This window comes from Prionailurus viverrinus, chromosome A1 (assembly GCF_022837055.1).
Source record: "Prionailurus viverrinus isolate Anna chromosome A1, UM_Priviv_1.0, whole genome shotgun sequence".
NCBI lineage: Eukaryota > Metazoa > Chordata > Mammalia > Carnivora > Felidae > Prionailurus > Prionailurus viverrinus.
Genome location: NC_062561.1, coordinates 160962030 through 160975763, shown reverse-complemented (window position 1 = coordinate 160975763; position 13734 = coordinate 160962030). Strand labels below are relative to the sequence as shown.

Below are 13734 nucleotides of genomic sequence, written 5' to 3'. Positions count from 1 at the left end.
TTTTGAAAGTTATCATAAATGTACAATTAACTTGGAAAAACTTCTTATTAAAGACTTTAGGGAAAGTCATTTAAGGAACACTTAGAGTGAACTTTTTTCCCTTCAGCTTCAGAATTTTAAAGTTTTCAGTTTCTGAACCTTTTATCTATATAAAACAGTGCTTCTTATCTACAGTAAATGACTAGCTATTTTCCCCCCAGTATCTTATAGGCCAGTATTCTTAGAAAGTATAGTAAAAAAAAAAAAAAAAGTAAAAATAATTTTGTTAGAGAAGTGAAAGTAAGGGAAAAATACACAAAATGTAATAAGCCCACTGGGGCTTATGACAGACATAAAATTGCACTGTCAAACTGATATGAAGGTTTCTAAAATTTCTGTACCTGTCCCCCATTGTGAACTAGTACAAGTTCATAGACCTTGAGTAACACTGGTCTAAAAAATACTGGTTTTACATGGTACCATGATTTTGTGTTCATCAGAGTCAGAGAGGAACTATCTTGGCCTTTTTCCAGATGATTTATTTACTGAATATAATCAGGAAACCAAAATAGTCTCAACTGTGAAATTAACTGTGATACAAATTTTGAGGAAAACTTTATAGTGAGGTTGCAGTGTGGAAAAACAGTTTGGTATAGTAATTGAATATACTGGCTCTGGAGTCAGTTCGAAAAGTAAGTATAATGATTAAATGAGTTAATACATGGAAAGTTTTTCAGCTAGTGCCTTTATTTTAAGAAATTGTTGTAGTGGATGTCGTTATTGAATATAGATATGCCATCAGATTGATAAAGGACTAAAAGAATCCAGATACAGAGCAAAATCAAGAAGGAGTAATACTGTTAGAAAAAAAAGACTGCATGATATGAGACCGGTACAAATTATCCTTGAATAAGAGACATACTGTTATTGGTAGCACCCAAAGTGAAAATTTATAGTCTGATATATAAATGTATATCTCATTGGGGCGCCTGGGTGACTTGCTAAAGCGTCTGACTCTTGATCTCGAGGTTGTGAGTTCAAGCCCTACACTGGGTACATCCCCTGGGCATGGAGCCTCCTCAGAAAGAAAGTATCATATTTATATATAGTTACAGTATGCACAAATACGTGTAAATATATACTCTTATAAGAAAGAGTATTTCCTCTTTAGGATCCCTAGAATCTGAATCTTTGGCACTGCTAAGGTGTAATCTTAAGTTTATCGCTGGTATAAATTAAATACTAGACTTGAAAGGTGGAAATTTTCACTTCTAAAATCACATTTTTGTTTTACCTACTGTACCATTCTAGATTCCCTGGGTTAACTTCTTGTCCTGTTTGCTTCTACTCTGTATCCTAACTAGAGAAGGTTGATCAGTGAACCCATTTATTCATTCCTGCTAATTCCATGGCATGCCCTAATAGGGCTTCAAATATTATTCATGCACTTTAAGTATGATAGTTCCTACCGTAGGTTTTTCTCCTCCTTATTTTTGGGTGTTCACATCCCTCCAATCCCTAATAATATTGGAGACATTCAGATAAGCTACTCTTGTTCCTGTCTTCCAGCTCACTTATTTGTACATATCTCTAGACTTCATTTCTGTGTCTTCAGGTTTACAGGCTGGCATTACTTAGCATCTTTTTAAGATTAATCTTTCTGTTTGTGACTTGGTTCTTCTTAACCTAGCCTGTCTATTTTCTATTAATTTTTTATTTTAAACCCCTCTCTGTTGGGTAGAAATGGGAAGGTAGATGGCGATATGCTTTTGCTTTTCTGAGGTGAAAATGAACTCTTTGAACTGCTTCCTTTACCTGCTCATTACTGAGTTTGGTGAAATTGCACCTCTTGCCTCTTTTCTTTGCCCACATTTCCTCCTTGGCTTTCTGACTTGTTCATCTAACTGCCTTAAAGGAAAATTTCCTGTTGTGCCCAATACATGAATTTCTTCTTCACTAACCTTCATAATTGATCTTAAAATCTCTTGTATTATGGAGATGAAGAATGGAATAATTTTAAACATAGACTCTGGAGCCAGAGCTTACATGATTACGATTTTACTACTGTATAAATTTTATTTGGGAATAGCTGTAATTATAAATTTAATGGCCTTTTCTCAGTCTTCATTTTCCTTCACATCCTTGCCTAATTTAACACCTTATTTTGTGCCTTATTGATCTGTCTCCTAAATGTGAGTATAATTTAATAGTCAAGAATGAATACAGAGTTCCAGGTCAGACCTGGGTTTGCCAGATGTTATTTCAGTCTGAACTTCAGTTTTCTTCAATACAATAAATAGTATTTATTGCAAAGGCCTACTACTGGAATCAAAAGAGGTGCCTTTTACACAACACACAGCTTCTGATACATAGTAAGTACTTTATAAATATTTATTACCATTGCTCCATTTCCCATCTTCAGGCCCTGGCCTTATTGCATGGATTTTTGTCATGAATTCCTCCTTTTTTCTTATCCCCTTCCCCCGCCCCCCAGTCAATGAACAAATGATACTGGACTAAGCAAATGATATTGGCTCTGCCATACTGCTTCAAGCTACAGCCATCTCTTCCCTGGATTCTTTCAATAGCTTCATAGCTGTTTTCACCATTCCCACTCTATCCCCTGCTATACCCTTTTCGTTCCTCAGTGCATACTCCCCACAGCAACCAGAGTGATAGCGACTGTCAGGGAGAATAAAGTCACCCCTCTTACTTTTTACCTAAAATCCTTGAGTGGCTTTACCTCTCACTCAGGATTAAAAGATTCATAATTATAGGCCAAAAGATGCTGCATCTGATTTATTACTCCCATCATCTCTGCTACTTCCCTCACTTAGTAGGTCCCAGCCACACTGTCATTTATACTGTTCCTTTGAACATAAAAATTTTAGAACTTCCTCTGCTCACAATGGCTTACTCCTTCATTTTCTTTAGATGTCTGCTCAAACATCACTCTTCTCTGATACTGTATATGAAGTAGAAACCTCTCTACTTTTTCTTGCTTTCTTTTTCTTTATCACAGTTGTCACCATACAACACATAGTCTATTTATTTATTGGCTGTTTTCTCCTACTAGAGTACAGATTCCACAAAGGCAAGGTGTCTTTTTATTTACTGCTCTATTTCCTGAGTCTAGGACAATGCTGAGAACAGGGTATGCAGTCAAATGACATACACTGAATGAATCATTTTCTAGCAGAATGTAAACTACCAAAATTGAACAAGAAGCAGGAAATGTAGGGAACAGATACAGTAGTAATGCTAAAAATTAGAAAGAAAAAGATTTCTTTAAAAAAAAAATCAGGCCTGGCTGAGTTCTAATTTTAAGCAAAAAATATTTGATTCTAATGTTATTTAAGTTATTCCTGACAAAAGTTGGATAACTTCCAAATGATTTGGACAAATAGGTCAGTAAAACAGAATAAAATCCACAGAAACAATTCCACACATAATATAGACAGTTAATTTATAATAAGAGTGGCCCTTCCACAGCAACAATACAAGGATTTTTTTTTTTTTAATGTTTATTCATTTCTGAGAAACAGCACGAGTGGGACAGGGGCAGAGAGAGGGGGAGACACAGAATCTGACGCAGGTTTTAGGCTCTGAGCTGTCAGCCCCGAGCCCGACACAGGCTTGAACTCACTAAATATATTGTCTGTAATCGATCCATCCTTAACATTCCTGAACTAACCCAACTTTACTACTTGTAAATTATTATTACTAATCATTGTTCATTTTAAATTTGTTTTACATGTTAATATATATTAATGTATGTTAATATATATAAATTAGTTTGCTTTTTTAGTGATATTTTCATTCTACTTTTGGTGTAAGGTTATAGTTTGTTTTGTTTTTTAAATCTTTTATTTATTTTTGAGAAAGAGCGAGCAGGGGAGGAACAGAGAGAGAGAGAGAGAGGGAGACACAGAATATGAAACATGTTCCAGGCTCTGAGCTGTCGGCACAGAGCCCAAAGTGGGGCTTGAACTCACAAACCTTGAGATTGTGACCTGAGCCAAAGTTGGATGCCCAACCAAATGAGTCACCCAGGCGCCCCTAAGGTTATAGTTTTTATTGCACAAATTGTATTTTAACTGAATCATCAATTTTTGTTATGTCCTCTTTTTATTAGCATGCTAGTGATACGTAGGGTAAGGAAAAAGGTTGGTTTCTATCAAGTATCCCCAACTCTTTGAGTAGCCAAAATATGGTAAGAGCAAAATTCATTAGTTACTTTGTTTTGCCCCAAAGGTTTAGAAGAATAGACAATTTATACTTATAGGTCAATTGATTTTAATAGTTTGACAGCATATTTTATTTTATAAAAGATCCTCATATTTTTACATTTTGTTCTACATTAGAGTGAGTCTAGGGTATTAAGTTATAGTCTGAAATATTTTATTTTTTAACATTCTGTGTTTTAAGACTGCTTGATGATGATTGGGGCGCCTGGGTGGCTCAGTCAGATAAGCACCCAAGTCTTGGATTCAGCTCAGGTCATGATCTCAACCTTGTACTGTCAGCATGGAACCTGCTTGGGATTCTCAGTCGGTCGGTCTGTCTGTCTGTCTGTCTCTCTCTCTCTTTCGGCCCCTCCCCCACACAAGTGCACATTCTCTCTTTCTCTCTCGAAATAAACTTAAAAAAAAAAAAAGACTGCTTCATGATGTGTTGCAGTGCAGAAAGTAACCATTTTTACAGAAGGTAAATTAATCCAAAGCTTTTACATGCACAAAGGTTGAATTTAAATGATAATGAAAAACCTTACTTTCTGAAGAAAATCTGAGGGGAAAAAAACCCTGATATTTAAGATCTGTGAGGCGAGCTTTAATGCTTATTTTAACATCAAACAGTGCTATATTTACTCATATAGATATCATTGAAAGAAGTAGATCTTTGTTGAATTCTTATTTTTAATACATGTTCTTATTTTCCCATTTTAAAGTGTAAAGAAAGAATGAGGCCTGTCAAAGCAGCTTTGAAACAACTTGATAGGCCTGAAAAAGGCCTTTCAGAAAGAGAACAACTGGAGCATACTAGACAGTGTTTAATAAAAATTGGAGACCATATCACAGAATGTCTGAAAGAGTATACAAATCCTGAACAAATCAAGCAGTGGAGAAAGTAAGTGATGTACTTTTCAGGAAATGTTAATTTCCTAAATTGTAATTATGTAACCATCTAATTGTCTTATATTTCAGTTTATTTTTCCTATTCTGAAGTTTAGATAACAAAATACTATTTAAAGAAGTAATCTGAAGGCGATTGTTTTCATGTTTTCCCTTTAAAGCTTTTTATTTATGAATGATTGCTTAATTCACATCATGATAAGGCACAGGTGGCACCTCTGTCATTAAGAAATAGTCAACATTGTTTCATTAAAATTCAGATTGCATTTTATTTTTAAAAATCTCTGCACTTCACCAAATTATTGTTAGTAATATCTTTAGTTTGCATTTCCAAATAAACAGATTTGTTACATAAATTTAGCAATTCATCTTCCAGGTGTGAGTATATAGCCTTGTAAGAATTAATATTCTCAAACAGTGTAAAATGCACACTTTTATTTTCCCTTTTATTTTAGAAGCAGCAGCACGGTTGATCTTAAAATTTTAAGTCTGAGCTGCTGTATTATACAAATCACTTAATGATTACCAGATCAGATCAGTGTTAAGCCAAACTGCAAGACAAGTTAGGAATACTATAAAATCACCATAAACCAGTGCTGTCAGTTTATTAGTCTGCTGATTTCTTGCTTTATGCAGTGCAGCTACATACCAAAGCAAAAAACTGTAAGGACATATTTCTGAAGGAGTGATGATTAAAGTTAAAAAAGAAATTCTATCCTTGTCCCCTTTCTCCTTAATGCACATTATCTGATGGTGTCTTTACTCAGACTACTAACATAGCTTGTTTCTTTTATACCTAATATAAATCATAATACGAGTCCCTTTTTGACTGGTAAATTTACATATTTTTGGTTTCAATAAGATGGATTACTGCTTTTTTGCTTTAAAAGGCTATAAAATTAAGGGATTTGGAAGAGAACTAAAACAATGTTTGGTTTTATTTGGAGTCTTACCCAAATGGGGACACCAATTTGGCTCAGTGGGTGGAGCATGTGATTCTTGATCTCAGGGTCATGAGTTCAAGCCCCACGTTGGGTGTAGAGATTACTTAAAAAAAAAAAAAAAGGTTGGAGTCTTAGCCATATAAAGTTTTTATTTTATTTTTATTTATTTATTTTTGAGAGAGAAAGCACAAACAGGAAGGGGCAGAGAGAGGGAGACCCAGAATCTGAAATAGGCTCCAGGTTCTGAGCTGTCAGCACAGAGCCCGATGAGGGGCCCGAATGCCTGCACTGGAGATATGACCTGAGCCAAAGTCAAAGGTGTAAACAGCTGAGCCACCCAGGCACCTCCATATAAAGTTATTTGTTTATTTTTTTATTTTTTTTAATTATTGTCAAGTTAGCTAAACATACAGTGTATACAGTGTGCTCTTGGTTTCGGGGATATATTCCCATGATTCATCACTTCACATACAAAACGCATTGCTCATCCCAATAAGTGCCCTCCTCAATGCCCATCACCCGTTTTCCCCTCTCCTCCGTACACCACCGCCCCCATCAACCCTCAGTTTGTTTTCTGTATTTAAGAGTCTCTTACAGTTTGTAGAAATAATCTTTTTAGACTTTGTTCTATGGAAGGCTAAGTATATGTGTATGTGTTTCTACCTAGGGGATAAGGATTCCATGAAAAAGCTAAATATTTTCTACCAAACTGATTACCTGTTCTTTTTCTAGAAACCTGTGGATTTTTGTATCTAAGTTTACGGAGTTCGATGCAAGAAAATTACATAAGTTATATAAGCATGCTATTAAAAAACGGCAGGAATCTCAGGTAAATTGATGCATCATATTTTTCCTTTAATTTATGTTATTAAAACTGAGACATTCTTTCTTGTAGAATAATTCAATTAATAAATGTAGGAGGAATAAAGGAAATACAGAATCACTGTCAGACCACAATAAAAGTTGCTGCAGGTAGATGTTCTGAAGGAAACTAAAATTAGTGGGTGAGAAAATAAGATATTGGCATTGTCTAAAAGTATCTCATCTAAGATGTTTATTAATTACAAAGAGAAAAATAATGACTTTATAGAAGAGAAATCTGCGTACACCACCTTAAATGGTGAAGGGTAACATCAGCTAAAATAAGACCTATCAACATCATGAACCATCAGTATAGTGCGCTAATAAGAAAGGTATATCACTTCTGTGGAATTCTTGGCAAAAATGTATTACCTTAATTTGATCATGTGAAAATACCAGACAAACCCCAATTGAGAGAGGTATTCTACAAAATAACTGTCTTACATTTCCAAAGTGTCAAGGTCATTGAAGACAAAAAAATGTAAAAAGCTATTCATTAGATTAGAGGAAACTAAGAAGATAAGAAAACTCAATGTAATACGGAGTTCCAGATTGGATCCTGGAACAGAAAAGGGATCTTAGTGGAAAAATGTTAAAAATTTGAACACAGTTTCTAGTTCATTTCATAGTATTGTACCAGTGTTAACACTTAGTTTTGATTATCATACTGTGGTGTTATGTGAGATGTTAACATTAGGAAAAGCTGGGTAAACGGCATATGGGGACTTTACTGTTTTTGCAGCTTTTCTGTAACTCTAAAATTATTTCAAGGTCGAATTTTTTAAGAAAGACAGTCTGTTTTAAAAAAAAAAATCTGCAAGTGATGCATTTATACATGTGTATGAGAACTTCTTTCAGCATCAGGATTTCCGTTTTGGGGTCTTTTTTCTTTTTCCTATTTTGTAAGGGTATTTTAAGCCACTTAAAAGATTCTTACATATGTGCATTTATTTTAGCAAAATAATGACCAGAACAGCAGCCTGAATGCTCAAGTAATTAGAAATCCAGGTAAGTGTTACTAATTGTTTTAGAAAGTAAATTTAAAAACTGTTTTCCTCTTTCAGGTTTGTTTTAGATAACACATACTCAGGTTTTAATATTGAATCTTTTATCTTAAACAATAACTTTAGCTTATTAACCTTTCCATAAATCAACCTTTTTTGCCAGTTTCAAGAAATGATAGAATAATTGTTAAAATGAATGTATTTTTAAACAATATTTAGAATATAATGTATTCTGTCTGTGCAAGAATCACAAAAGTATAGTCTGAGAAGTAAATGGTCTCCAAATTGTTTCAGTTGTGGTTTTTCACACTTCAGAATACAGTAACTCTTTATAAGACTTAGCTCTGCCTTTATAGACCGGTTCTGAAGTCTTTAACAGTATTTGGCAACTGATTTTGTTTATCCGGATTTGAAATAAGAGTTCTAGCAGCAAAGTTACTTTTGTTTACCATGTGTTTTTTTTTAAGTCATTAACAAAAGCTGTACTCTTTTATCTAACAGATGTGGAAAGATTAAAAGAGAATACAAATCACGATGATAGCAGCAGGGACAGTTATTCATCTGATAGACACTTATCTCAGTATCATGATCATCATAAAGACCGACATCAGGGAGATTCTTACAAAAAGAGTGACTCTAGGAAAAGACCCTATTCTTCCTTTAGTAATGGCAAAGATCATCGTGACTGGGATCATTACAAGCAAGAAAGCAGGTAAACTGGATGGTTTTGCGGTTTTGCTTATTTGTGTCCTTCTCTTTTTGACCTTTATGTACTCAATTTGACCTTACCAGCCAATTCATTATTCAGGTAATCACAACAGATCTTATGTGAAATTAATTTGTTTACAAATTAAAAAAAAAACAAAACTGATATAGAGTACTTTTTGTTAGTATTAAGAACCGAATTTCTCCAAAAATTTTTTTAGTTACAAAGTGTGCAGTAAGAGATGAAAGTATAGGGAGTTCTGTATAAGTCATAGGATTCATTTTTGTTGGTTTTAGAGGATATTGGCTCAAATACTCTTCAAAATACAATAACAGAGTAAAATTAAAGCTTGATGGAATATCACTGAAATTTGATGAGCAGAATTCTGTGTTCCATTCCACTAAAAAACTCCTAGGGGAAAAATTAATTTATGTGAAAACACCCTACTGAGGATAAACTTAATCATGGCAGTCTGGGCTAGTCCTGGAATCAGGAAGTTTTCTCTGTTTAGTATTGTTTTGTTGTTTTTTGAAGCCTTTAAGTAGTTAAACAATCTGAATATAACAACAGAATACATTTTATTTCATAAAGGAGTATTTTCATCAGTTAGTTATAATTAAGAAAAGCAAAAGAAAAAACTGAGAAGAAAAAAAGATCAGAAATAGAGGAATTAGATTTTCTTCGCATTTTAGTTGTGCTTACTTTAATCATTTCTTCTCTATGATAGAAGTGCTGTCACATAATAAGTATCAATTGTAGAATGGCTCTTATAATTAGAAAAGGGCACAAAATGCAAAGCCCTGTTTGTAGCAGTAAATACTTATACTTTCACAGACTTATAGAACATAATTCATATTTTTTTTGTAACAAGGACTTTTCCCCAGCCAGTGAAAGTTCTCTTCTACAAATTAGTTCATAGACTGAATTTTAGAGGTTTTTATTTTTTCTGCTTAGAGTTTCATAAAAGGCTCTAATTTCAAGGGTATTCTATATCGTTATCCTAACCCCCACTTCCAGATAATTAAGATGCATTAATACAAATGTCCCATAGAATAAAAAGTAACAATCAGTTGAAAAATGGGCATGTGAGCTAATTGAAATAAGTTAGAGAAAGACAAATAGCATTAAATTTCTCTTGTATCTGGAATAAAAACCAAAAACAGTGGACAAACAGAAAAGCAAAAAAGACTCATAAAGACAAGAGAACAAACTGGTGTTGCCAGGAGGGAGGGGATTGGAGTCAGGGAGATGGGTGAAATAGGTACAGGAGATTAAGAGGTACAGATTTTCAGTTATAAAATAAGTCATGGGGATATAAAGTACAGCTTTATTGTAATAACTTTGTATGGTGACAGATGGTAACTATACACTTACCATGGTGAGCATTTCATGATGTATATAATTTCATATCACTATGTTGTACACCTGAAACTAATATACTGCATGTCCATTATAGTTTAATTAAAAATAAAATTATATTAAGTAAATAATTAAAAATGGGCATGTAAAATTAGATGGTATCTGAGGTTCTCTGTATGGTTCACTTTAGTTTTGTGAATTGAATGATTTTTCCACAGAGGCATGCAGAGACAGGTCCAGTGACTTAAGCTCACTGAGGAGGTCTTGTTGTGAAACACAGAGCTTCTATACAATTTAAAAGGATGCCTTAAAGTATTTTTCTATTTTATTTTTTTAATACTTTTTCTATTTGGAAACATTTAATTTCCATCATTAATTTAATCCCTAATTTCTCTTCCATTAGGTATTATAGTGATAGAGAGAAACACAGAAAACTGGATGATCACAGGAGTAGAGATCACAGGTCAAATTTGGAAGGAAGTTTAAAGGACAGATCTCATTCTGATCATCGTTCTCATTCAGACCATCGGTTGCATTCAGACCATCGGGCAAGTTCTGAATATACACACCATAAATCTTCCAGGGATTATAGGTATCACTCAGATTGGCAGATGGACCACAGAGCTTCCAGTAGTGGCCCCAGATCACCACTAGATCAGAGGTCTCCTTATGGCTCCAGATCTCCATTTGAACACTCAGTTGAACACAAAAGTACACCTGAGCATACCTGGAGTAGTCGGAAAACATAACAAAAACTGATACTTTTTGTCTTTCTGGACTTTTCTTTTAGCCATATATCATAAACCAACACAGTAATTGCCTTACATGACTTGAAAGATATAAACAGATCTTCTATCAGTAGCAGTATTGTTACTTCTTTCCAGGATGCAAGGTCTATTATCCCAACAGAAGAGAAAATATTTTTATATTTAAGGATTATGCTGCACTGTACTACAAATACTGTAGTACTTTTTTTTTTTTTTTCTTTTTTAAAGAAATGGAAAATGTTTACTATTACAGGGACCTCAACACTGCCCTTCCATATAGGCTGGATAAAACTGTTTTTAAGTCAGTGATTTTAGACTGACCTCCATTTAAATTATGTTTGTATATGAACTTTACTCTGACCTGTGATCATGTTTCAGGAAGGAATGAAAGAGAGTTCTTTTCTTAATAAAGAAAAAACACTCAAGGACTTTGTTCACTTTCCAAAGCTACTTGTTTACATTGTACACTGCGACCACCTTGCCGCTTTTCATCACAAGCTTGAATATTTAAATTCTGTACTTATATCTGTAAAATAGCCAGGAATTTCCTGTTTGTGATCTGTTATTATGCCTTTTTACACATACACACACATGGCTGTAAATTATTGTAAATGGATTAAATGAGCTTTCCTTACTTCCTTTCCCTGCTCAGGCTTTTTTTGACTGTTCCTTTCCCTACCAACTCAGGCCTTCTTATCATTTAAAAAAAATTATCAGTGTAATAACACTTTTTAATGATTTGTCTTGATGGAATCATTGTTTAGAATGTAAAAAATGGGGAAAGGGGCCACTTAATTCCATTAGTCTCTTTTTATATTGACTATTTTATTAGATAAATGTTATTTCTTTCATTTTTTCTTTTTTAGTAAATATTGTGTTTGTAGTAACAAAATGGTGAGATAATATGTAAAATCTAAACTGCATGCTCTGGAAACATTTTTTTCAGATGCATTTGGTTTAAAAGGGTAGGTGTATGAACACTTCAGAATCCAAAATGGCCAAAAGTTATTGTAAAATCCATTTGTTTTCCCTTTTCATGTGGGCAATAATGTCAAATGTGCTATGCAGCCAGGTAACATTTTAGATAAACTTGATTGACTTTTAATATAAACTGTTACAATGCACACTGATTGTATATAAAAACCTTATATATGACAAATTAAATTTAAGAAAAAGGATATGTGGGCTCCTGTAATTTTCTGCTGCATTCTTACTCGCTCAAGCACTTAATTTTTTTTTTTTTTTTTTTTTAAGTAACGTTTAGCTACCAGGCAAAAGGTATTTTGGTAAGCAGTTGAATATTAAGTGTGTGGCACTACAAAACTAAGTCTATTTTAAAGACTATATGAATCTATGAAGTAAAATTAGATCATAGAAATCTTTGTTGGTTTCCTGCAGATTTTATTTCAGAATGCCTTATATTTATTCACAGATTTTTATTTTGTTATATTCAGTGGGGATTTTTGAACATGTGACACATTCTTGGATGTGCGCTGTGATGTAACAAATTTGAATCTTAACTTTGACAAATATAAGTATATTGGTATATGCCTATAATAGTCTTTAAAGTGTCCCATGTTGATTAACTGTGGGAATAATCTACAGAAATTTGTCCATAGATGGATGTATTTTTTTTAAACATTTTAATTTTTCCATTAAAGTCTAAAATTTTATGTGAACAAAGCTTTCCTTTTTTTTTTTTTTTTTTGGTGATCCCTCTTTTAGTTGCCTGAAGAACGATAATCTGTTTTTTCCTGGCATATCAGATAACATAGGAACACTAACTCAATTTTTAAATGTCAATTTATAATTAAATTTAAAAGTGATAAAACATAGTGCCGGTACACATTTTTAAGCTTTTCCACTTTTTCCACATTTAATGTAAATGATTATTCCACAGGATAGCATTTAACACAACAAGATAATGCTTAACGAAGTTATAATATTGACATAGTAAAAAGATCAGGGTTGCATTTTTAATTCATCACTTTGTAGCTGGGATATTTGCATTATATCCTATTATACAAAATATCATAGAAGAACAATATTACATTTTTTGAGGCAATGGAATGGGCTCTTTCTTAACAATGCCATATTTAGTTGAATAGATCAATCACCTAATTAGCTGAGTTGAATGGAAAACCTAAAACTGTATGTAACATTAATTGATGGAAAATATGTTCATTATTTGTAAAAAGTCAGCAATCATGTAGAAGAGGAACAAGCCATAAACTTACTAAGACACAATGGAGAAGAACATTGGTACATAGATATAACAGGGAACATTCTCTATAAAATATGCTTAAATTTTGTCTATTACATGCTCATTCTGCTTTGCTATTTATATCCATTTGTGTTTAAATTTTTAAGGGTGAGAGATTATGCATAGTACTGTACCAATTAACCCTCCACTTTAATAATATACAATAAATGATTTCTTATTAAAAGCAATGGCCTGTTTGCTTATAAAGAAAGTATTCTTTGTTCAGGGTATGTTAGAAAATAATTTTAGACTGGAAAGCTGTGGAAAACTGGAGTGTGAATGATTTGTTCACTAATTTCAGAGTGAGTGGCTTAATAAAACAAATTTTTATAGAAGTTGCATAAGACATGGTAGATTACAAATACGATAATTTCTGTAATTCATTTTTGTAGTTAAATTGTGAAAGGGTTGTATAGATACACTGATTTCACTTTCTTGAGATTTATCAAGACTATACAGTGGTATAAATGGCATAATTCCTATCTTCGTTACTCTGTTTCTGACTAGACAATGATCTTTAAGCCATAAATAATAATGTAGGTTCATAGTTGTGATATTTATTGTCAAGGGCTGTGGTGATTTGAAAGGGGGAGTGGGTTGGAAAAGCAACTAGTTTTTAAATACGGGCTTCATTTAGACTTAACCTGCTTCGTCTGAAATTTTAATGTGAACTCGTAAATGTGGCTTAATTATTAAAATTTTGAGTAGTTCATTACTTA

General features: G+C 33.2%; 1 protein-coding gene across 3 annotated transcripts in view; it reads left to right on the top strand.

Moving 5' to 3' along the window:
• Positions 1–13199, top strand: part of CHD1 (chromodomain helicase DNA binding protein 1) — a 78926-nt gene extending 65727 nt beyond the window's left edge. For 2 of the 3 annotated variants that reach the window (XM_047859063.1, XM_047859071.1), the window contains 5 exons: positions 4928–5106; positions 6788–6884; positions 7873–7924; positions 8422–8632; positions 10389–13199. In XM_047859063.1, coding sequence (XP_047715019.1) covers positions 4928–5106; positions 6788–6884; positions 7873–7924; positions 8422–8632; positions 10389–10734 — 885 coding nt within the window. In that variant the 3' untranslated portion in view covers positions 10735–13199. The other variant, XM_047859080.1, reaches the window with a different exon arrangement.
• Positions 13200–13734: the final 535 nt, after the last annotated feature.